The sequence below is a fragment of the Macaca thibetana genome, chromosome 8, assembly GCF_024542745.1.
Source record: "Macaca thibetana thibetana isolate TM-01 chromosome 8, ASM2454274v1, whole genome shotgun sequence".
Lineage (NCBI taxonomy): Eukaryota > Metazoa > Chordata > Mammalia > Primates > Cercopithecidae > Macaca > Macaca thibetana.
The window spans coordinates 79047011-79073229 of NC_065585.1; the positions used below are offsets into that span (position 1 = coordinate 79047011).

General features: G+C 41.6%; 2 protein-coding genes across 3 annotated transcripts in view; one reads left to right on the forward strand and one right to left on the reverse strand.

Annotated features, from left to right (window-relative positions):
* Window positions 1-26219, reverse strand: part of VXN (vexin) — a 965102-nt gene that overhangs the window by 914713 nt on the left and 24170 nt on the right. The window lies entirely within an intron of this gene.
* The window catches only part of ARMC1 (armadillo repeat containing 1), a 32248-nt gene that overhangs the window by 2171 nt on the left and 3858 nt on the right, over window positions 1-26219 (forward strand). The window contains exons 2-4 of one of the 2 annotated variants that reach the window (XM_050802076.1): window positions 8409-8626; window positions 12762-12853; window positions 18777-18966. In XM_050802076.1, coding sequence (XP_050658033.1) covers window positions 8444-8626; window positions 12762-12853; window positions 18777-18966 — 465 coding nt within the window. In that variant the 5' untranslated portion in view covers window positions 8409-8443. Of the gene's footprint in view, window positions 1-8408; window positions 8627-12761; window positions 12854-18776; window positions 18967-26219 lie in introns of those variants that run through there. The other variant, XM_050802077.1, reaches the window with a different exon arrangement.

The window sequence follows — 26219 nt, forward strand, 5'->3', positions numbered from 1 at the left end:
AATGAGTATTGGGCTCTCTCTCCAAATACTCCTATTTAGGATGGGGATAGAGCCTAGGTCTTTGCATTTTAACAATAATCCCAGTTTATTCTGTTCAGGTCCCCACTTCTTGGTATTAGCATTTTAGATAAAACACAACTAGAGAAAAACTTATTTTCTTTTGAACTTAATGCAGTACTCATTGTAGAAGAAGATAGGAAGGTTTGTTTTTTTTTTTTTAAACTTACATTATGGTTTATTGGTTACTATAAAATTGCTCAGGTCAGTATATTTCAGATTATTTAATAATTCTCACGCCTGTAATCCCAGCACTTTGGGAGGCTGAGGTGGGCGGATCACCTGAAGTCAGGAGTTTGAGACCAGCCTGACCAACGTGGCAAAACCCCCTCTCTACTAAAAAATATAAAAATTAGCTGGATATGGTGGTGCATGCCTGTAGTCCCAGATACTTGGGAGGGTGAGGCATGAGAATAGCTTGAACCTGGGCAGCAGAGGTTGCAGAGAGCTAGGATCATACCAGTGTACTGCCTGGGTGACAGAGTGAGACTCTGTCTCGATTTAAAAAAAAGTAAAAAATCAATTCTTTTGGCCAGTGCAGTGGCTTATGCCTGTAATCCCAGCACTTTGGGAACCTGAGGTACACAGATTGCTTGAGCCCAGGAGTTTGAGACCTGCCCAGGCAACACAGCGAAATCCTGTCTCTACAAAAAATACAGAAATTAACTGGTTATGGTGGCATATGCCTATAGTCTCAGCTACTCGGGAGGCTGAGGTGGGAGGATAGCTTGAGCCTGGGAGGTGGAGGCTGCAGCTCACTCTGTCAAACTCCCAGGCTCAGGTGATCCTCCCACCTCAGTTTTTGTATTTTTAGTAGAGATGGGGTTTTGCCATGTTGCCCAGACTGGTCTTGAACTTCTGGGCTCAAACGATCCACCCCACTGGGCCTCCCTCAAAGTGCTTGGATTACCAGCGTGAGCCATGGCACCTGGCCATCTTACAGAGTTTTAGAGCTTAGCGTTCTATTCATATGTTCATAGCCATGTTTGAAAGACATGCCTTTATACACCAGCATAAAGTTTTAGTGGCTCTACCACTGCCATCCAGCCTGGGCAACAGAACGAGACCCTATCTCAAAAATAAAATAAAAATTATTTTGCACTTTGCCAAATTGGGCATATAGTGGGTAGGATAGACTGAATCCTGAAATATTCATTTAAAATCATTTTTTCCAACCTATGAAGATAGCCTTTTTTTTTTTTTTTTTTTTTTTAAAGAGACAGGGTCTTGCTATGTTGGCCATGCTGTGGTAAAGTGGCTGTTCACAGGCAAGATCAGAGCACACTGCAACCTTGAACTCTGGCCTCAAGCAGTCATCCTGCTTTAGCCTCCCGAGTTACTGCACCCAGCAAAGGCAGACATTTTTATCAAACAGCTTGAGTGTTTGTGTGAAGTTGATAAAATTAACACAGAAACATAATATGTATCTAATACATGAATTGGGGTTAGAGTTGTAACTTTTGTTTATCTGTTTTCAATTTCCTAACTGTTCTATTGCTATCTCATAAAATCTGCTTTGTGAACTCTGCAATCCACAGAAATACTGATCATTTAACAGAATTTAAGCAATGGCCAGGCGCGGTGGCTCACGCCTGTAATCTCAGCACTTTGGGAGGCCAAGGAGGGCAGATCACCTGAGGTCAGGAGTTCAAGACCAGCCTGGCCAATATGGTGAAAACCTGTCTCTACTAAAAATCAAAAATTAGCCGGGCATGGTGACAGGCACCTGTAGTCCCAGCTACTTGGGAGGCTGAGGCAGGAGAATCACTTGTACCTGAGAGGCGGAGGTTGCAATAAGCCAAAATTGTGCCACGCCACTACAGCCTGGGTGACAGTGAGACCCTGTCTCAAAAAAAAAAAAAAAAAAAAAAAAAATTCAAGCAATGTGGTAGTTAGAAATGGATGTCAGAGTGACTTGCTATCATCAAGAATGTTAAAGTAAGAAAAATGAGTCTTAACTAGGAGGAATTCTCTCCTGAAGTTTTACATAAAACCCTTGTAATTTGAGGGACAAATCACAGCTTCTGTCAGCTTTTCTTGCCTTCCTTTAAATGCCATGGGAAATGCAGTGACCACAGCTTCTGCCTCTGTTATACAGTAAACCCATGACATTGTCGGATTCAACCAAGCATGAATCGAAAATATTGTACAGTATTCTCAGGATTTGAAATCTATGGATATAGAGCACCAGCTGCATTAGCTAAGGTCTTTGATGGATCCTGTGCAGATGCTGATTGAGCCCACTCCTTATCAGTGCTATTTGAAGATTGGAAGGTTTTTTTGTTGTTGTTTATTTTATTTATTTATTTATTTATTTTTGATGGAGTATCACGCTTTTGCCCAGGTTGGAGTGCAATGGCGCTATCTCTGCTCACTGCAATCTCTGCCTCCCGGGTTCAAGCGATTCTCCTGCCTCAGCTTCCCAAATAGTTGAGATTACAGGCGCCTGCCACCATGCCCAGCTAATTTTTGTATTTTTAGTAGAGACAGAGTTTCACCATGTTGGCCAGGCTGGTCACAAACTCCTGACCTCAGGTGATCGACCCACCTTGGCCTCCCAAAGTGTTGGGATTACAGACATGAGCCACTGCACCCTGCCAAAGATTGGAAGTTTTAGTCGTTTCGATTTTTGTTCATCCCAAAAGAACAGTAAAACTATATAACTTTTTTTCAGTATAGTTCCTACTGAATAGTTGTCTAATGGCTCCTTGAATGAGAATGGAACTCTCCAGTTTCAAGGCCAGCATTGTATGCAAAAGGCCAACACTCAGAGTGTTTGGTTCTTTTTTCCCTGATTTATTGTAAAAAATTTCGTTGTAAATTGGTAATTTATAGTTGTATATATTTATGGGGTACAAAATGATGTTATGATTCATGAATACAAAGTGGAGCAATTAAATCAAGCTAGTTAACATCTATCACCTCATACTTATTTTTTGTGGTGAGACCACTTGAAATTTACTCACAACAGTTCTCTGTTTTGCTTTTGAGACGGAGTCTAGCTTTATTGCCCAGGCTAGAGTGCAGTGGCATGATCTCAGCTCACTGCAACCTCCACCTCCCGAATTCAAGCAATTCTTTGGCCTCAGCCTCCCGAGTAGCTGGGATTCCAGGTTTGCGCCACCACGCCCGATTAATTTTTGTATTTTTAGTAGAGATGACATTTCACCATATTGGTCAGGCTGGTCTCAAACTTCTGACTTCAGGTGATCCACCCACCTTGTCCTCCCAAAGTGCTGGCATTACAGGCATAAGTCACTATGCCTGGCAACTCATAGCCTTTTTAAAACCTGGAATACACTATTTTGTTTTGATTTTGGTTTTTTTTTTTGAGACGGAGTGTCACTCTGTTGCCCAGGCTGGAGTACAGTGGTATGATCTCGGCTCACTGTAACTTCTGTGTCCCAGATTTAAGCGATTCTCCTGCTTCAGCCTCCCGAGTAGCAGGGATTACAGGCGCCCGCCACCACATCCAGCTAATTTTTGTACTTTTAGTAGAGACGGGGTTTCACCATGTTGGTCAGGCTGGTCTTGACCTCCTGACCTCATGATCCGCCTGCCTCAGCCTCCCAAAGTGCTGGGATTACAGGCATGAGCCACCGCGCCCATCCGGAATACACTATTATTAACTATATTCACCATGTTGTGCAATAGATGTCAAAAAAACCCCTCACTTATTCCTACTATGACTTTGTATCCTTTGATCCTCATCTCCTCATTTTGCCTATCCCCCAGCCTCTTACCACCATTCTATTCTCTGCTGCTGAGTTCTGTTGTTTTAGTTTCAACAGTTAAGCAACAACATGCAGCATTTCTCTTTCTGTGCCTCCTTTACTATATTTAGTACTTCATTTAATGTTCTCCAGTTCTGTCCATGTTGTCACAAGTGACAGAATTTCCTTCTTTTTTAAGGCTGAATAATATTCCATTGTGTCATTGTGTATGTATATCACATTTTCTTTCCTTCTTTTTTTTTTTTTTTGAGTTGGAGTCTCGTCCTGTCACCCAGGCTGTAGTGCAAAGGCGCGATCTCGGCTCACTGCAACCTCCACTTCCCTGGTTCAATCAGTTCTCCCTGCCTCAGCCTCCTGAGTAGCTGGGATTACAGACACCCACCACCATGCTCAGCTATTTTTGTATTTTTAGTAGAGACGGGGTTTCACCATGTTGACCAGGCTGGTCTCAAACTCCTGACCTTATGATCTGCCTGCCTTGGCCTCCCAAAATGCTGGGATTATAGGCGTGAGCCACTGCGCGCGGCCAGTGTACCACATTTTCTTTACCCATTCATCTGTTGATGGATACTCATGTTGATTCTATAACTTGGCTGCTGTGAATGTTGCTGTAATGAACATGGGAGGGCAGACATCTATTAGACAAATTGATTTCCAGTCTTGTGGGTAAATACCCAGAAGTGGGATTGCTGGATTGTGTATCTGGTGCTTTAGCTGTGACTTGCCTCTGGGGTCTTTATGCCAATGACTGGTTCTGCAGGTTCCATTTTGGAAAGAATTTGTGCTAGTAACAGCACTTAAAGTTTATGGGTGGTTGGCCGGGCGCGGTGGCTCAAGCCTGTAATCCCAGCACTTTGGGAGGCCGAGACGGGTGGATCACGAGGTCAGGAGATCGAGACCATCCTGGATAACACGGTGAAACCCCGTCTCTACTAAGAAATACAAAAAACTAGCCGGGCGAGGTGGCGGGCGCCTGTAGTCCCAGCTACTCGGGAGGCTGAGGCCGGAGAATGGCGTGAACCCGGGAGGCGGAGCTTGCAGTGAGCTGAGATCCGGCCACTGCACTCCAGCCTGGGCTACAGAGCGAGACTCCGTCTCAAAAAAAAAAAAAAAAAAAAAAAAAAAAAAAGTTTATGGGTGGCTGGGCACCATGGCTCACACCTGTGATCCAAGCACTTTGGGAGGCCAAGGTGGGTGAATCACCTGAGGTCAGGAGTTTGAGACCAGCCTGGCCAACGTGGTGAAACCCTGTCTGTACTAAAAATACAAAAATTACCCAGGCATAGTGGCGTGCACCTGTAATCCCAGCTACTCAGGAGGCTGAGGCAGGAGAATTGCTTGAACCTGGGAGAGCGAGGTTGCAGTGAACCGAGATTGTGCCACTGCACTCCTTCCAGCCTGGGTAACGGAGTAAGACTCCGTCTCAAAAGAAAAAAAAGAAAAAAAAAAAAAAAGCTTATGGGTAAGCTGGTTGGTAAATGGGGATATTCAGGATGCTGATAATACGATAATAGAGGCACCTAAGGGGCAAAATGCTCTCAAATCCCTTAGTTGTATTGCTGTGTGTTCAGTGTGTGACTTTTTGTTGTGTCTTGACTTTTAAAAAATTGCAGTAGTAACTATTTTCCTTTTGAGAAAATTACTTGCCAAATACTGTCCTACCGAAGCCGTCTTTTCTCTGAGTTTTTTTTTTTTTGCATTTGCTTGGCTCACTGCAACCTCCGCTTCCCTGGTTCAATCAGTTCTCCCTGCCTCAGCCTCCTGAGTTGCTGGGATTACAGGCGCCTGCCACCATGCTCAGCTGCTTTTTGTATTTTTAGTAGAGACAGGGTTTCACCATGTTGACCAGGCTGGCTCAAACTCCTGACCTGCAAATTAAAATTATTAGTGTATTTTAACACTAAATATATTTTTTGGCCATGTGATGTGAGTTAAGGATCTTAGCAGTGGTTTTAAAATTGCTAAGAAGTTATTCCAATACCATTTATTGAATAATCTTACTATTTTTTATTGATTTTTGACATGATATAACTTTATTGAGCATTTATTGTGTGCCAGGCACTAGTATGTATTGTGTTTATGTGTATTGTCATTTCATCTGGAGAGTAATGCTATTTGGTAGCTGCTATAATTGACCCCATTTTAGAGATGAAGAAACTGAGACAGAGTTTAACGGATTTTCCTAAACTCACAAAGTTACCCAGTGATGGGGCCTGGGTCTGACTCAGTTGATCCTTCTTCCTTATATCAAATGCATAAATAACTTTCTGAGAGGAAGTATCTTTATCTCTCCACTTTCCCCCAATTAGTACTGTTGCTTATAGCTTTGTATATTTCAATACATAGGAAGGCCAGTTTTGCCTTATTACCTTTTTCCTTCAGATAACTTCAGTAGTCTTTGTGGACTTACAGAATAATCTTGTCCTGTTGCCCTGACAGTTGGCATTGTTACTGATGTTAACATTAAACTCATTAATTTATGGAAAGTATTTACACCTTTATATTCTTCCTAATAAGGAATATACTATGTAAGTTAATTGAAGTTACTATTTTTAATTTGCTGCATATATGAAGATCATTTCTTGACATTTTGATTCTTCATATGTCCAGCATGTTGCCTTTTCTACAATACCCTGTTTACTTTTATGGGAAAAAGATATGCTGACTTTATTTATTTTTTTGAGACAAGAGTCTCGCTCTGTTGCCCAGGCTGGAGTGCAATGGTGCAATCTTGGCTCACTGCCTCCTGGGTTCCAGCTATTCTCCTATCTCAGGCTCCTGAGTTGCTGGGACTACAGGCGCATGCCACCACTTCTGGCTAATTGTTGTGTTTCTACTAGAGATGAGCCTCCACCATCTTGGCCAGTCTGGTCTATTTATTTGTGTTTTTTTTTTAGAGACGGAGTCTTGCCATGTCGTCCAGGCTGGAGTGCAGTGGTGCGATCTTGGCTCACTGCAACCTCTGCCTCCCGGATTCAAGTGATTCCCCTGCCTCAGCCTCCTGAGTGGCTGGGATTACAGGCGCATGTCATCACGCCTGGCTAATTTTTGTATTTTTAGTAGAGACAGGGTTTCACCATGTTGACCAGGCTGGTCTGAAACTCCTGACCTCAGGTGATCCACCCACCTCGGCCTCCCAAAGTGCTGGGATTACAGGCGTGAGCCACTGCACCCAGCCGATATGCTGAATTTTTTTTTTTTTTGGAGACAGAGTTTTGCTTCTGCAATGGCGTGATCTCAGCTCATTGCAACCTCTGCCTTCTGGGTTCAATCAATTCTCCTGCCTTAGCCTCCCGAGTAGCTAGGATTACAGGCGCGTGCCACCACGCCCAGCTAATTTTGTATTTTTAGTAGAGATGGGGTTTCACCATGTCAACCAGGCTGATCTCAAACTCCTGACATCAGGAGATCTGTCTGCCTCAGCCTCCCAAAGTGCTGGGATTACAGGCATGAGCCACTGTGCCTGGCCGAAATGCTGATTTTAAAACGAAAGTATGAGGCATGAGGCCAGACACTGTGGCTCATGCCTGTAATCCCAGCATTTTGGGAGGTTGAGGTGGGCAGATCATTTGAGGTCAGGAGTTTGAGACCAGCCTAACCAACATGGTGAAACCTAGTCTCTATTAAAAATACACACACACAAAAAAAGCCGGGCATGGTGGTCTGTGTACGTAATCCCAGCTACTTAGGAGGCTGAGGCAGGAGAATTGCTTGAACCGGGAGGCAGAGATGGTAGTGAGTTGAGGTTGCGCCACTGCACTCCAGCCCGTGTGACAGAATGAGACTCTGTCTCAGAAAAAAACAAACAACGAAAACGAAGTATGCAAAGTGGCAAGACTGCTGACGAGTTTAGGAAATAATAAGTAATATTTTAGGCCAGTTCTATGCTAACTAGATTTTGTTATGTGGGGCAAATTATTGAACTTCTCTATGACTGTCTCCTCATCTGGCAAGTGAATTACGTCAAATTCTGTTTCATTCTTCCTATTCTTCCTTTTCTGTTAGGCAGTAGAATATGGCATAATCAGATGAACAGATGTGTTTAGATTCAGTCTAGATTCACTATGATCTTTCACACTACTGGCCTGAGCCGCAGGCTAAATACCTTTCCTGTCTTCTTGATTTACAGACTTCTGCCTCCGTTTTCCAAGGGCATGTTATTCTTTGTAGACAGAGTATGCTAGGTTTTTGTTCATTGATGAATAAGCAAGCTGTAAGCTAGCCACTCTTCCCTCAGGCACTAGTTTTAGGGGTAGAAATAGTCCAGAGGAAAAAAAGCACTGGCAATATTAAGTTTTAGAAGTATAGCAAAGGTTACAAGCTTGAACTATAGAGATACTTATTGTGACTTTATTGTTAAAATATGTATGCTAAAAAGTAATTTGTTGGAATATGGAGGTTAACATATGTTCTTTAAATATTGTGCACCCAAGTTTTTTCAGTCATCTTATGTTCATTTTACTTTTCTCAAACTGTAGAGTTGCTGATTTCTAAGTTTTTGTGTGATTTAGTTGTAGTTACCTGATTCTTTCTAAACGTGTTGTAATCCTGGTTATTTCACAAGTGCCATAATATACCTCAGCAACTTAGAACTAATTCTGCAAACCTTTTCTACAGAATTTAAGGTTTTATTCATGTGCATGGCATAGAAGATGAATTCTTCCACCTCCACCATGAGTGAAGAGCCTGATGCTCTATCAGTAGTTAACCAGTTACGGGATCTAGCAGCAGATCCATTAAACAGAAGAGCCATCGTCCAGGATCAGGGATGTCTGCCTGGCCTTATTTTATTTATGGACCATCCCAACCCTCCAGTCGTCCACTCTGCTTTGCTTGTAAGTTACCTTTAGTAATTTCAATCTCTGTTTTATTTTTGCAATTAAGGAGATAATTTGGAAAAAGTGCTAGATGACATCGTAAAAAAACTGAAAGAGAGCAATTAATAGTTTGTATTTATGTATGTACAAACATATGTATGTGTGGTCTGTTTACACCAATAGTAACATGCTACATTGTTTTTATTCTTTTGTTTGTTTGTTTGAGACAGAGTCTCCCTCTGTCATCCAGGCCTGGAGTACAATGTGGCAGGATCTTAGTTCACTGCAGTCTCCACCTGCTGGATTTAAACCATCCTCCCCCACCTCAGCCTCCTGAGTAGCTGGGATGATAGACGCATACCACCATGCCAGGCACATTTTTGATATTTTTGTAGAGATAGGATTTCGCTATTTTGGCCAGGCTGGTCTCAAACTCCTGGGCTCAAGTGATCCTTCCACTTTTACCTTCCAAAATGTTGGGATTACAGCTGTGAGTCACCATGGCTGGCCCTATTTTTATTCTTTAATACAAACTGTAGCATACTCCATGCATGGAATGTTCTACCACTTCCTTTTCATTTAACAATCTTGAGGATTGGATCATATCATACACATAGACACCCAAAGAGGCACTTACTTTGTTTTTATTTTATAACAGCTTTTTAAGATGTAAGCACACAGCATCATACAATTCACTCATTTAAAGTATACAATTAAGTAGTTCTAGTATATTCACAGAGTTGTGTCACCATCACCACAACTTTTTATTTTTATTTATTTTTTGTAACTAAATTTTTTTTTTTTTAGTAGCGATAGGATGTAGCTGTGTTAGCTAGGCTCGTCTCAAACTCCTGGCCTCAAGTGATTCTTCTACCTCGACCTCTCAAAGTGCTTAGATTACAGATGTGAGCCACTGTGCCTGGACCACCACAACTTTTTACCTATTGCTTCCCAGACCCCCCAACTCCCTATCCCTAAGCAAACTATTAATCTACTTTTTGTATGTTTATATTTGCCTATTCTGGCAAAAATGCCTATATATTTTGCATATGAATAGAGCCAAGCATGGTGGCTCACGCCTGTAATCCCAGCACTTTGGGAGGCCGAGGTGGGTGGATCACCTGAGGTCAGGAGTTTGACACTAGCTTGGCCAACATGGTAAAACCCTGTCTCTACTAAAAATACAAAAAAATTAGCCGGGCGTGGTGGTGGGTGCCTGAAATCCCAGCTACTCAGGAGGCTGAGGCAGGAGAATCCCTTGAATCCAGGAGGCAGAGGTTGCAGTGAGCCAAGATTGTGCCGTTGCATTCCAGCGTGGGCAGCAAGAGTGAAACTCCATTTAAAAAAAAAAAGTTGTTAAAATTAATGTTATGGGAAATTAATGTTATGGAAATTTAATCTATTGTCCTTTACTTAAGGACTCATGATAAATTCCCCATTTAGTCTAATTTCATAAGTTTGTACAGAAGGCATATAGGCTTTTCCTTTTGGAAAAGTTTTTCTATTTTGCCTTTACAGAATGAAGTTTAGCAGTCAAAAAAGACATTGGTATAAAAGAACAGTAGTAACAAATGGGAAAAATGGCACAGCCCCCAGTCTGGGTTCTATTTCAATAAGAAATGCAATAAGGATGAGAAGAAAGAGGGGGTTGGTCTATAGATAGGGACTTGGGGCTAAAGGAAGTCTTTTTTTTTTTTTTTTTTTTTAATAGACTAGAACATGTCTAAATTCAGAGGGCAAGGGCTACTAGAATGGGAGAGGTTTGAGGGGAAGGCTCTCATAATTGCAGAAAATAGGAAAGATTTGCTAATGATAAAGTAGTTCAGCAGTGTTGAGGGGCTGATTAGTTTGGTAATACTGAATCGGTATGATTCAGGCCTACTATAGGCTCGGAGAGCCAAGTAGTTGGATTTGTGCAGAGTTGTTACTTGACCAGGTTAAGTTGGGCAGAATGATTGTGCAAGGGAGTTTAGGGTCTTGGCAGGATTGTTTGAAATGATATACAGTAGGTACTAGGCTGAATAAGGAAGGGAAGTATAAAGTCATGGAGGGACTGAGCTAAGGAGAGGGATCTATGGGTGAAAGTTGCCAAGAGGCTGAAGAAAAGATTTTGTTGTTGTTGTTTTTTCTGTTTTTGAGACAGAGTTTTGCTCTTGCCGCCCAGGCTAGAAAGCAATGGCGTGATCTTGGCTCACTGCAACCTCCGCCTCCTAGGTTCAAGTGATTCTTCTCCCTCAGCCTTCTGAATAGCTAGAATTACAGACCCGCACCATCACACATGGCTAATTTTTATATTTTTAGTAGAGATGGTTTTTCACCACGTTGGCCAAGCTAGTCTCGAACTCATGACCTCAGGCGATCTGCCCATCTTGGCCTCTCAAAGTGCTGAGATTATAGGCATGAGCCACCACGCCTGGCCATCAGGTGTGTTGTTTTGTTTTTGTGATTTCCTTTTTTTGTCACTGTTAGCTTATTAGTGTACACTTTTGTTTTTATTTTATTTAGTGGTTGCTGTAGGTTTTACAATATGCATCTTTAACTTATTACAGCCTACCTTTAAATGAATCCTACCCTTAACATGTAGTGTAAGAATCGCACAAGAGTATATTTCCATTTCTTCCTCCCATCTTTTGTGCTATTTTTGTCATACATTTTACTTCTACATGTTTAAAAACCTACAGTGTATATATTTTTGCTTTAAACAGTCAATTATCTTTTAAAGAGATTAAAAATTTAAAAACACCTTTTTTTTTTTTGAGACGGAGTCTTACTCTGTCACCCAGGCTGGAGTGCAGTGGCACAATCTCAGCTCACTGCAACCTCTGCCTCCCGGGTTCAAGTGTTTCTTCAGCCTCAGCCTCCCTAACAGCTGAGATTACAGGTGCACGTCAGCATGCCTGGCTAATTTTTGTACTTTTAGTAGAGACGGGGTTTTGCCATGTTGGCCAGGCTGGTCTTGACTCCTGAGCTCATGTGATCTGCCCGCCTCAGCTTCCCAAAGTACTGGGATTACAGGTGTGAGCCACCATGCCTAGCAAAAAAAGGTCTTTTATATTTACCTTCATCTTTATGTTTCTGGTGTTCTTTATTCCCCAATATAGATTCATTTTTGTTGTTTGGGTTTTGTTTGTGCTTTTGTTTTGAAACAGGGTCTCGGCTGGGTGTGGTGACTCATGCCTGTGATCCCAGCACTTTGGGAGATCACCTAAGGTCAGGAATTCGAGATCAGCCTGACCAACATGGCGAAAACCCGTCTCCACTAAAAATACAAAAATTAGCCAGGCGTGGTGGCCAGCGCCTGTAATCCCAGCAGGAGGCTAAGGCAAGAGAATCCCTTGGACCTGGGGGGCGGAGGTTGTGGTAGGTCGAGTTTGTGCCACTTCACTCCAGCCTGGGTGAAAGAACAAAAACCCCATCACAAAAAAAAAAAAAAGAAGAAAAAGATTTTGCTCTTTTGTCTTCTGGCATGTATGGTTTCTAATAAGAAAACTGCCGTAATTCTTGTTCTTCTCTTATATAATGCCTTTTTCTGGCTTCTTCTGGAACTTTATTAGTGATTTTCAGCAAATAATTATGATGTCTTTGATATGGATGGTGGTTTTTTTTTTTTTTTTGAGATGCAGTCTTGTTCTGTAGCTCAGCCTGGAGTGCAGTGGTGCGATCTCGGTTCACTGCAACCTCCACCTCCTGGGTTCAAGCCATTCTCCTGCCTCAGCCTCCCGAGTAGCTGGGATGCGTGCCATCATGCCCAGCTAATTTTTGTATTTTTAGTAGAAACAGGGTTTTGCCGTGTTGGCCAGGCTGGTCTCAAATTCCTGACCTCAAGTGATCCACCTGCCTTAGCCTCCCAAAATGCCGGGATTATAGGCGTGAGCCACCCAGTGCCCACCTTTTTTTTTTTTTTAATTTTTTTTGAGACTTGTGAATAAGTTAGGAGCCTTCATTTCAAAGAGTAGGTCGACTGTTATAGCTCAAAGGATCATTTCTTCCCTAGGGAATAATTCTGAATCATCACATATAAAGGATTTTATTCTAAAAACAAAAACCTATTTTCTCTTTTTTTTTTTTTTTGTTTTCTTGCAATAAGTTGGTAGTAATTTCAATTTTGAATAGTCTGGACAGACTAATTAACTTATTACTGTTTCTACTGTAGGCTCTTCGATACTTGGCAGAATGCCGTGCAAACAGAGAAAAGATGAAAGGAGAACTGGGTATGATGTTGAGCTTACAAAATGTTATACAGAAGTAAGTACAATAGACAGTGTCTCATTTATTTACATACATACTTATGTTACTTACTTAAAGGGCCTCACTGTGTTGCCCAGGCTGGGCTCAAGCGATCTTCCCACCTTGGCTTTCCAAAGTGCTAGAATTACAGGCATGATTACTACTATTATTGGATTACTATGTTTTAATGTCCTATAGTTAACTGTTTTTAATCATTTAGCTGGCTGAGGGAGGAGAATTGCTTGAACCTGGGAGGTGGAGGTTGTAGTGAGCTGAGATCGCACCATTGCATTCTAGCCTGGGCGATAGAACAAGACTCCATCTCAAAAAAAAAAAAAAGAAATTTCAATTTTAGGTAGAGAAAAATTACAAATTATTCAGGAAGTAGTTTATTACTGTAGGAAAATGGTAAAACTGCGGAACTATAAAATGGTGCTGGTGGGGCATTTAATATTTCATACATGCAGGACATGGTGGCTTATGCCTGAAATCCCAGCAATTTGGAAGGCCAAGGCAGGCGGATCACTTGTGGCCAGAAGCTCAAGACCAGCCTGGCCAACGTGGTGAAATCTCGTTTCTACTAAAAATACAAAAATTAGCTTGGTGTGGTGGCATGTGCCTGTAATCCCAGCTACGCGGGAGGCTGAGGCAGGAGGATCACTTGAACCTGGGAGGTGGATATTGCAGTGAGCTGAGATCCTGCCACTGCACTCTAGCCTGGGCGACAGAGCAACACTGTGTCCCAAAAAAAAAAAATGTATATAACCATTGTTGCTAATCTCTCATCTGTAATTGCTTTGTTTAAGTAGACAGAAACTTGTGTGACTCTCTAGATACAGTTTTGTAGTAAATTCTTTTTTGTTGTTTGTTTGTAATTAAAATAGTGAGAGTAGCCCCAGTAGCTATACTGGCAATTATAAGCATGCATACCCCCACTTTGCACATTGTTCATATGAATATGAATACTTGGCTATTTCTCCCCTCATCCTGTTGCTGCTAATGTGGAAGCCACTAGAACTGGTTTGTAAGAGAAGCCCTAAAGCCCTAAGGAATCCATTGGATATAATGGATTATCTTCTGTGCAGTGTATCTGGAATGGTTTCACCTGTATGCTATCCTTGGAGTAATTGAAAAAATAATAACTCAGGGTTTTTTTGTTTGTTTGGTTGGTTTTTTGAGACAGGGTCTCACTGTGTTGCCGAGGCTGGAGTGCAGTGGTATGATCATGGCTCACTGCAGCCTCAACCTCCCAAGCTCCAGCTCTTCTCCTACCTCATCCTCCCAAGTAGCTGGGACTACAGACATGTGCCATTATACCTGGCTAATTTTTAAATTATTTTGTAGAGACATGGTCTCACTATGTTGCCTAGGCTGCTCTCCTGGGATCAAGCAGTCCTTCTGCGTCAGCCTCCCAAAGTGCTGGAATTACAGGCATGAGCCATCACACCCTGCCCAGATAGTTGTTGTTGTTTTTTTTAATCGAACTAAATTCTTTTACAGGACCTCAGTTCAGAAAGGGTGCTAGAGAAGTGGTCAGAAGGATAGAAGCAGTGATTAACCAGGAAGAGGAGGGCTGGTTTAAGGATGATGACAGCAGAAGCATCTTCCTTTTTTTCCTGAAGCGGGTCTAGTATGGTAATCAATAGCAACATGTGGCAATTTAAATTAATTAAAATTAATGGCAGGGTGTGGTGGCTCACACCTGTAATCCCAGCACTTTGGGAGGCGGGTAGATCACCTGAGGTAAGGAATTCAAGGCCAGCCTGGCCAACATAGTGAAACCCCATCTCTTCCAAAAATATAAAAATTTAAAAATTAGCCAAGTGTGGTGGCGGGCACCTGTAATCCCAGCTACTCAGGAGGCTGAAACAAGAGAATCTCCTGAACCTCCTCCAAGAATTCTCCTCCTGAACCCAGGAGGCAGAGGTTGCAGTGAGCTAAGATCGCGCCACTACACTCTAGCCTGGGCAAGAGAATGAGACTCCCTCTCAAAAATAATAATAATAATAATAATAATTAAAATTAAAAACTCAGCTCCTCAGTCATATCAGCCATATTCCAAGTGTTTAGTCATGTCACTAGTGACACTATTTCCATCATCTCGGAAAGTTCTGATGTACAGTGCTGCTCTGAAATTTTTCTTTTCTTGTCTTTTTTTTTTTTTGAGACTGGGTCTCACTATGTCGCCTTGGCTGGTGCGACGTTAGCTCAGTGCAACTTCTGCCTTACAGGCTCAAGTAATCCTCCTGCTTCAGCCTCCTGAGTAGCAGGGAGTTAGGCCATCATGTCCTGCTAATTTTTTTTTTGTTTTGTTGTGGGTTTCATTCTGTTGCCCAGGCTGGAGTGCAAGCAATATCGTGATCTTGGCTCACTGCAACGTCTGCCTCCTGGGCTCAAGCAGTTCTCCTGCCTCAGCCTCCCAAGTACCTGGGATTACAGGCGCCCACCACCATGCCTGGCTAATTTTTGTACTTTTAATAGAGACAGTATTTCACCATGTTGGCCAGGCTGATTTCGAACTCCTGACCTCAGGTGATCTGCCTGTCTCAGCCTCCCAAAGTATTGGGATTACAGGCGTGAGCCACTGCTCCTGGCCTTTTTTTATGTTTTGTTTTGTTTTTTGTAGAGATGGGATCTCGACATGTTGCCTAGACTGGTTTCGAACTCCTGGACTCAAGTGATCCTCCTATCTCAGCCTCCCAACATGCTGGGATTACAGGTGTGAGCCACCATGCCCAACTGCTCTAAATTTTTTTTTTTTTCTTTTCGAGACAAACTCTCACTCTGTCACCCAGGCTTGAGTGCAATGGCTGTGATCTCAGCTCATTGCAACCTCTTCCTCTTGGTTTCAAGCGATTCTCCTGTCTCAGCCTCCCAAGTACCTGGGACTACAGGTGCATGACGCCACACCCGGCTAATTTTTAGTAGAGATGGAGTCTCACCATTTTGGCCAGGCTGGTCTCGAACTCCTGGCCTCAGGTGATCCACCTGCACTCGGCCTCCCTGTAAGTGCTGGGATTATAGGCATGAATCACCACCCCCAGCCTGCTCTAAAATTTCTTTGCTTAACTGCATCTAGGGCTTTTTTTGTGTTTTAGATTATTTTTGTTTCATGGACTATTTACTGGCGAATTACTAAGTCAAAGATGTAAATATCTTTGTCTTTGTATCCCTGTTGTTTTCAAGTAATACCAATGATGCTTTTACCAGCAGTTACTTTTTTTTTTTTTTTGAGATGGAGTCTTGCTCTGTAGCCCAGGCTGGAGTGCAGTGGTGTGATCTCAGCTCACTGCAACCTCTGCCTCCTGGGTTCAAGCGATTCTCCTGCCTCAGTCTCCCAAGAAACTGGGACTACAGGTGCCCGCCACACCTGGCTAATTTTTTGTGTTTTTAGTAGAAACGGGATTTCACCGTGTTAGCCAGGATGGTCTTGATCTCCTGACCTCATGATCCGCCCACCTCGGCCTCCCAAAGTGCTGGGATTACAGGTGTGAACCACTGTGCCTGGCCTGACAGTTCCCTTTTTATTAGATTTTTCCAAACGTTGGAATAGTTTCTTCACATCATAGTTCTCCTATCCTGTTTAATTTGAAATCAACTTTAAAAACAATTTAAACATCTCCGTTGAGACTGATAGAAAATGGATGGTTTGGGTGGGGACATAATTCCACTGAAATTGATTTGGAAAACTTTTTACTTGGATTTTTCTGGTGAGACACTTTAAATTAGGTTCTTAAAGGGATTAATGGCTGGGCGCTGTGGCTCATGCCTGTAATCTCAGCACTTTGGGAGGCCAAGGTGGGCATATCACGAGGTCAGGAGTTCGAGACCAGCCTGACCAACATGCTGAAACCCCGGCTCAAGCTCCTAACCTCAAGTGATCCACCCACCTCAACCCCACAAAGTGTTGGGATTACAGACATGAGTCACTGCACCCGGCCTTGTTTTTTTTTTGTTTTTTTTTTAAACTTAAATTCATAAGTTTCTCTAATCATTGTCTTTTCATGCCCTTTATAACTTGTACTTGGCTGATATTTAAAATATCTGAGAACTTCAGTGACTTTTCAATAAACTCTAAGATAACTATCAATAAAAATGCTGAGACAACTAATACAAATTAGTCTTTTTGATAGCTTCCTGTAACACACAGTTAAAGTCACCAAAAGTAACTTATCTCTGGTCAACAGTGGCCCAGAAAAGCACCTGATATAGTAATTGAGTGTCTGGAATACTGTCAGATTATCACCCCTGGAATTAAAGCTCTCAATAGCTAGAACATATACAATCTGAATATCAGAAAATGAAGTATTCTTACTCATTCAATAAATAACTTGCAAACATTTTTGTTAAGTTCTATGGAAGGTACAAAAAGGATACCTTCCTCCTCTTAAAGAGTTCATATACTTATAAAAGAAATAGAAAATTAAGATCAGTAGTATAAGTATAAACATAGTACTCTGAATGCAAAGGGAGAATTGGGTTATTAGGTAGAGGCATTATATGGAAGGTGTTGGTTAAGCTGAGCCTTCAAACGTTGAAATAAGAGTTGGAAAGCCTGCAGTCTGGGTGAAGCTCTTCCAGCTAAGGAAAGGCCTGAACAAAACTTAAGGGTAGAAAGCACTCGAGAGCAAAGAACATATAAAAGTGCATGGTCTTTGTAGGAGATGGCCAAGTGTCATAGTCAACCCAAAGAATAATAGAAGGACAAAATGAGCTGGTGGAGATAGTCAGATTTTAAGGCCTTGAGTGTACATTAAAGGGTTTGGGCTTAGTTGAGCCCATTGATAGGTGAAATGAGGATTCTTTTCTTATGGTTACCTGTACTTACTCTGTTCAGTTGTCCAGTGTGGTTAGCTACTCACTCTGTTTGGCAAATTAATTAAAGGTCTATAAAATTTTTTTAGTTGCACTGGCCACATTTCAAGGGCTCAGTAGTCTCATGTGAGCGGAGAGTGCAGCTATAGAACATTTCTATGCATGTGAGCGGAGAGTGCAGCTATAGAACATTTCTATCACTGCAGAAAGATTATTGGACAGTACGGCCCCCTAGATGTTGATGTGAGGATCTCTAGTAGGATTTAAAAGCTTAAGAATGAAAACTTTTGTTAGAGCTTTGGTTTTATGATAAATACATAATTTGTAATATGTTAAAAAAAAGTAAATTAGAAAACAATTGGTTTCAACATACAAAGAAATCTTGAAATTAGTTGATAGTATGAATGATCCTATTCCAATTTGGTTTCTCCTTTTGGATTTTTATATGTTGTATTTTCTTAAAAGTCAAGGTACTTTCAAATTGAGAGTTGAATGTTAGTGATAATACAGGAACATATTACAGCCTGATCTTGTTAGTTGATTTTGTATTTAATTATTTTTATTAGGCTTTTTTTTTTTTTTTTTTTTTTGAGATGGAGTCTCCCTCTGTCGCCCAGGCTGGATTCCAGTGGTGTGATCTGAGCTCGCTGCAACTTCTGCCTTGCGAGTTCAAGCAATTCTCCTCTCTCAGACTCCTGAGTAGCTGGGATTACATGCGTGCGCCACCACACCCAGCTAATTTTTGTATTTTAGTAGAGATGGGGTTTCACTATGTTGGTCATGAACTCCTGACCTCCTGAACTCCTGACCTCAGTGATCCACCTACCTTGGCCTCCCAAAGTGCTGGGATTACAGGCATGAGCCATCGCGCCAGCCAAATGTGTTTTTATACCTCTATAGTGATGGATTTTGAATCTCAATGAACCACGAGTTTAAAATGAAATTAGAAGATTGTTATAGACAAGATGCTTTTTCTACATTATTGAATTTTCTAGGATTCACTGCTATTGCTTTTAAATTGAACAAAGCATTAGAGTGAAAGAAACAAGGCTCCTTTTAGTGGAGAAATAAAATTACAGAAGCAGTAGAAGTGACAAGACTAATTATATATGTGTTTCTTTTCAAGAACTACAACTCCAGGAGAAACAAAACTTCTGGCCTCTGAAATCTATGACATTCTTCAGTCCTCCAATATGGCAGATGGTGATAGTTTTAATGAAATGAATTCACGTCGAAGGAAAGCTCAGTTTTTTCTGGGAACTACAAACAAACGTGCCAAAACAGTGGTTTTGCATATAGATGGCCTTGATGATACGGTAAGGTCTGTTAGATGGGAAAGAGAAATCATGTTACTTGTTTCTTCAGTGTCCCTTGCTAACAGTCTTTGAGAATAAATCTCGCTATCAGTATTTTACTAATACAAAGGGTCATTTTGTGCTAAAGAGGTCAATCATAGGATATAAGAATTTAAAATATTTATGTCCCTAATAATAGAACATCGAAATATGTGAAGTAAAACTTACAGAAATGGGGAGAAATAGAAAAATCCACAGTTAGAAACAGAGATTTTTAACACGGCTCTCTCAATTAATACAGGAAGCATACAGAAAATCAGTTAAGATATAGAAGACTCAAATAATACTATCAACCAATTTAACCTAATTTTTATTTTATTTATTTATTTTTTATATATTTTTTGAGATGGAGTCTTACTCTGTCACCTAGGCTAGAGCACAGTGGTGCAATCTTGGCTTATTGCAACCTCTGCCTCCCGGGTTCAGGTGTCTCTCCTGCCTTGGCCTCCCGAATGGCTGGAATTACAAATGTGCGCCACCATGCCCAGCTAATTTTTGTATTTTTAGTAAAGATGGGGTTTCACCATGTTGGCCAAGCTGGTCTTAACTCCTGACCTCAGGTAGTCTGCCCGCCGCAGCCTCCCAAAGTGCTTGATAACAGGGATGAGCCACCGTGCCCAGCCCAAAGCATGTTCTTTGAACACGGTGAATGCAAATTAGAAATCAATAACAGAAAGGTATCTGAAAAATTTCCCCCAAATTTGTGAAACTAAGTGACACATTTCTTTTTTTTTCCTTTTCTTTTTTCAGGGACAGGGTCTCGTTCTGTGGCCCAGGCTGGAGTGCAGTGGCACAATCATAGTCTACTGCAGCCTCAAACTCCTGGGCTCAAATAATCTTTCTGCCTCAATCTCCTGAGTAGCTGGGACTGCAGACATGTGCCACCGTGTCTGGCTAATTTTTAAGTTTTTGCAGAGATGGAGTCTTGCTGTGTTGCCAGGTCTTAGACTCCTGGCCTCAACCAGTCCTCCTGCCTCAACCCTGCAAAGAGCTCGGATTACAGGCATGAACCACTGCACCTAGCTAAATAGCACATTTCTAAAGTAATCTATGAGTCAGTAAATAAAAGAGAAATTAGCATTTTGAACTGAATAAAAAGGAAAGTGAACTGAATAAAAAAGTGTAGGCCAGGCGCGGTGGCTCACACCTGTAATCCCAGCACTTTGGGAGGCCAAGGCAGACGGATCATGAGGCCAGGAGTTTGAGACCAGCCTGGCCAACATAGTGAAACCCCGTCTCTACTAAAAATACAAAAATTAGCTGGGCATGGTGGTACACCTGTAGTTCCAGCTACTCGGAAGGCTGAGGCAGGAGAATCGCTTGAACCCAGGAGGTGGAGGTTGTGGTGAGCTGAGATCACGCCACTGCACTCCAGCCTGGGCAACAGAGTGAGACTCCGTCTCAAAAAAAAAAAAAAAAAAAAAAAGTGAAGAAAGTGTAATAAAAATGAAAGTGATATATACATGAAAGTGTAGCTGAAATTTGTTGGAAGTAGTTAAACGATGTTTAAAGTGGAAATTCATTAGCTCCAGATGCATAACTGTTTATATACAAAAATGAAAGGGTATCAAGTCAGTGACTTAAGCTTCTATCTTAAAAAAATAGAAGAAACTGAAGGGAATCACTGGATCCCAAGAGTTCAAGGTTATGGTGGTCTATGATCGTGTCACTACACACTCCTGTGTAGGCAACAAAAACCCTGTCTCAGAAAAAAAAAAGAAACTAGAAAAAGAAGAGCAAATTAAAGCCACAACAAGCAGAAGAAAAGAAACAAGAAAGATCCGGGAAATGAAAAACAATAGAGAAAAACCAATGAAATCAAAAGCTGGTGTTTGACATGATTGTTAAAATTGGTAAGCCTCTAGTGGAACAGATCAAGAGTAAAAAAGTCATAAATTATCAATATCAGAAATGAGAGAGGATGCCACTATAGATCCTACAAACATCAAAAGGATAAGTAAGGGGCCGGGCACGGTGGCTCACACCTCCGTAATGCCAGCACTTTGGGAGGCTGAGGCAGGCGGATCACTTGAGGTCAGGAGTTTGAGACCAGCCTGGCCAACATGGTGAAACCCCATCTCTACTAAAAATACAAAAATTAGCCAGGTGTCATGGTGCAGGCCTGTAATCTCAGCTACATGGGAGGCTGAGGCAGGAGAATCGCTTGAACCCAGGAGGCAGAGGTTGCAGTGAGTGGAGATCATGCCACTGCACTCCAGCCTGGGCGACAGCAAGACTCCATGTCAAAAAAAAAAAAAAAAAAGGGTAAGTGAATATTTTAAATACCTTTATGCCAATAAATTTCATAATGTAGATGAAACAGGTTTCATGAAAGACACAGATGACTGAAGCTCACTCAAGAAGAAACAGATGACGTGATTAATTGTATATCTACTAAATAAATTGAATTTGTAGCTAAAAATCATGCCATAAATAAAACTTCAAGCCCGGATAGAAGCATGTTTTCTAGTGTCATTGGTTTTAAAATTTTTTTTATTTTTGTTTGAGACAGGGTTTTGCTCTTGTTGCCCAGGCTGGAGTGCAATGGCACAATCTCGGCTCGCTGCAACCTCCACCTCCTGGGTTCAAGCCTTTCTCCTGCCTCAGCCTCCCAAGTAGCTGGGATTACAGGTGCCCGCCACCACACCCAGCTATTTTTTATTTAGTAGAGACGGGGTTTCGCCATGTTGGCCAGGTTGGTCTCGAACTCCTGACCTCAGGTAATCCATCTGCCTTGGTCTCCCAAAGTGCTGGGATTACAGGCATGATCCACTGCGGCCGGCCTTAAATTTTATTTTGTCAGCCTGGTGCAGTGGCTCAAACCTATAATCCCAGCGCTTTGGGAGGCTGAAGCAGGTGGATCACGAGGTCAGGAGTTCAAGACCAGCCTGGCCAACATGGTGAAACCTCGTCTCTACTAAAGATACAAAAAATTAGTGGGGCGTGGTGGTGCACGCCTGTAATCCCAGCTACTCAGGAGGTTGAGGCAGGAGAATCCCTTGAACCTGGGAGGTAGAGGTTGCAGTGAGCTGAGATTGTGCCATTGTACTCCATCCTGGGCAACAGGGCGAGATCCTGTCACACACACACAAAAATGTTTATTTTGTCTATATTTTTAGTTGTTTAGAGGCTAAATCTGGTCCCTGTTAATCCATCTGGACTGCAACTGGAAGTTCCCCTGAAGTTACCTTGCACAGAGATTATATAACTTTACGTATTTAGGGGTAGCAGTTGGTAGATTACCACTTACCTCTTTAGCAATGCCAGGTAGGTTACATTATTCACAGCTTTTTTCTGTTGTTGTTTTTTTTTTTTTTTTTTTTTTTGAGACAAGAGTCTCACTCTGTCCCCCAGGCTGGAGTGCAGTGGCGTGATCTTGGCTCACTGCAACCTTTGCCTCCCAGGTTCAAATGATTCTCCTGCCTCAGTCTCCCGAGTAGCTGAGACTACAGGCGCCCACCACCATGCCCATCTAATTTTTGTGTTTTTAGTAGAGACATGGTTTCACCATATTGGCCAGGCTGGTCTTGAACTCCTGACCATGTGATCCACCTGCCTTGGCCTCCCAAAGTGTTGGGATTGCAGGCGTGAGCCATCGTGCCTGGCCCACAGCTTTTTCTAGTTGTGTTTTAGGTGCTTAGGCTCAGGATTTGGGGTTTAGTAAATAAGCTTGAGAAGAAACCTTCCATATGCATATTATCAGAGCCAAATCAGTCCACAGCTATCTTACTGAAAGTGGGATCACGAGACAATTTCTAGAAAGCAAGTTCTGATAAAGATAAATTGATTCACAGGAAGATCTTAAAATATATAAAATATCTCCAATACCATGTATTTAATTTTAATGAATAAGAATAATACAGTTTCTTTTTAAAGCTAGCACAAATCAAATAATAAAACCCAGCAAAGCACACACAAAAATATAGGCTAGCCAGGTGTAGTGGCACATGCCTGTAATCTCAGCTATATGGGAGGCTAAGGCAGGAAGATCGCTAGAGCCTAAGATTTCAAGACCAGCCTAGTCAACATAGTGAGAATCTGTCTCAAAAAAAAGAAACAGCAGAAACCAAACAAACAAACATATAGGCCAATGTATAGTAAAAACATGATTGTCAAAGTCCAAAATGAAATATTAGCAAGTTAACTCTAGTACTGTACTATCGTGTTAACATGTTTTTGGTGACATAGCCTAGCACTAGTGATAAGTTTATTCCATCGATTCTCTCATTCAGTTCTGACAAGCAGCACAGAGAGATGTATATCTTTTTTCTTTCTTTATTTGTTTTTGAGACAGTCTCACTCTGTCGCCCAGGCTGGAGTTCAGTGTGACACAATCTTGGCTCACTGCAACCTCCGCCTCCCGGGTTCAAGCAATTCTCCTCCCTCAACCTCCCAAGTAGCTGGGATTAAAGATGCCCACCACCATGGCCCGCCAATTTTTTTGTATTTTATAGAGACGGGGTTTCACTCTGTTGCCCAGTCTGGTTTTGAACTCCTGACCTCAAGTGATCTGCCTCCCTCGGCCTCCCAAAGTGCTAGGTTATAATAGAAGGGGAAGTTGAGTTTAGAATGGTCAATAACTTAACTGTTTGCTCCACCTATGTAACTTTAGCTTAGTCAACATTTTTTGGACTACTAGGTAGTGTGACTTCAGAATTGAACTTTTTTTTTTTTTTTTTTCCAGACAGAGTTTTGCTCTTTTGCCCAGGCTGGAGTGAAGTGGCACGATCTCAGCTCACTGCAGCCTCCAGCCCCTGGGTTCAAGTGATTCTCGTGCCTCAGCCTCCCAAGTAGCTGGGGTTACAGGCACCCGCCACCACACCCGGCTAATTTTTTTGTATTTTTAGTAGAGACAGGGTTTTGCCTTGCTGGTCAGGCTGGTCTTGAACTCCTGACCTCAGGTGATCCACCTGCCTCGTCCTTGCAAAGTGCTAGGATTACAAGTGTGAGCCACTGCTCCTGGCCCAGAATTGAACTTTTAATCACAATATTATAATTTCCTAAAAACAATCTAGTTTTATCCTGGAGTTGTAAATATTATTTAACATAATGAAATATTTTAGTATAATATTAGTAAGTCAATAATTTGATAATTTGCTATTGATACTGCTGTAAATACAGAAAATCCAGGAGAATGATCTGAAATTTCTTAAAAATATTTTAAAAATCCAGTGACATTATTAAATATATGGAAATCAGTCACTTCTTAAAAGGAGAAAAGTAGTTTTACTCTCCCAAACAAAACAAACAGCTAGGAAGAGTGCAGGGGTATTTTTTCTTTTTTGTTTTTTTAAACTTAATGATCAGTGTGATAGTAGCAAGGCTATTCTTAATAAGAACATAAGAGACTCAATAAAAAAAATTAAATGTCCTCAGTGTTATAAGAAGACTGGAATAAGTGGAATGAAATGCCTGTTTCTGAAAGTTTGTAAGGATGTCAGTTCTTCCTAAATTTGTAGACTTAAAATAATGCCAATCAGTCTGATGATTTTGGAAGTTTATTTCCCAATCTAAAAGTTCACATGGTAGAATGTACTAATTTTTACAATAAAAGGGAGCACCTAATGTTAGGCATTATTTTAGATACCAGGGATACAGTGATGACCAAAAAGCAAAACTTTCTCCTCTCTTGGAGCTAGCATAGTTGGAGGAGGCAGACAATAAGCTTGCTAAAAAAGTGTGTTAATTTATGTTGAAATAAAGATAAATTAGACTTATGAATCTCGTTTCTCACTGTGGCATGTGGTTGGCATTTAGTACCAGACTCTACCTGTGGTAAATTAGGCAAGTTGTTTTTCTACTTTTTACTTTACTCACATTTGAAAGAAGAGATCAGATTAATAATATCCTAACTTACATATATTGTGCGAGCTTTACTTCACTTTTAAGTTTACCTGGTGTTGAATATGTGGACGAGATAAACATGGTGCTATTTGACACCAATCCTGTAAGAGGGCTTCACCAAATGCAGGCCCCTGCAGAGCAGGGTCCAGACACAGTGCTCTAGATGAGCCCACTGTGGGCCCGTGCTGTGCCACAGAGTGTCGCGTCCCAGGCCTCCCTGAGTAGGGTTGAAATGCAGAAGTAGGGAGATGAGCAATGATGTGAGCAGTTGTTCTGAAGGATGTGGAAATAAGTTTGAAAACTGGATATAGTCTACAGACTTGGCACATGGGTCAATTGCAGATTGACCCCTCAGAAATATAAATGAAAACCTGTTCTCAATACAGAAATCAGAAAATGTAGAGTGTGTGATTTGGTGTATGTGGGCCAGAGGTGGAGGGAGCTATGAGGAGAAAATGCAGTTACTTTTTCCATTTTCTCTTTGGATCTTGTGTTGAGATGACCACTTGATGGTCAAGTGGATATGTCTGACAGACAAATGAAAATAAGAAAGTCATATTGGAGTTAGTAATGTTAGTGATGGCTAAAGTGATGAGAATAGTCTCCTGAGGGTTGAAGCAGAAAGAAAGTCAGTGTAGGCACTGGACTTTGGAGTTAAGGTGAGACAGAGCTGGAATAATCAGTGGGGAAGTGGAAGGCCAGGATAATGTAGTACCCTGCATTGAAGCATTGAAGGGTACATGTTATATTGTGTTTTGAAGAGTATTAGGAAAATGAGAACCACATAAAGTATGTCTAACCCTTGAGAATGCAATGGTAACCATAAGAATGCCATAAATGAATGATGCAGTGATATTTATAATACCAGGTGATTTAAGGAATAGGGACTTAAACAGTGAATGCTCACTAATTCTAACTTCAGTCTATTAGAATTTATCCCTGGAGATTTTTAGGCTAGAGTGTGGATCATAAACCTTTTCTTTTCTTTTTTTTTTTTTTTTTTTTTTTTTTTTTTTGAGATGGAGTCTCGCTCTGTCACCCAGGCCGGAGTGCAGTGGCACAATCTCAGCTCATTGCAACCTCCGCCTCCCGGGTTCAAGTGATTCTCCTGCCTCAGCCTCCCGAGCAGCTGGGACTACAGGCACACGTCACCATGCCCAGCTGATTTTTGTATTTTTAGTAGAGACAGGGTTTTACCATATTGGCCAGGCTGTTCTTTAACTCCTGACCTCGTAATCTACCCGCCTCAGCCTCCCAAAGTGCTAGGATTACAGGCGTGAGCCACTACGCCTGGCCAAACCTTTTCTTTATAGGACCAGAAAGTAAATATTTTTGGCTTTGTAGACCATGATGGGCTCTGTCATAACTAC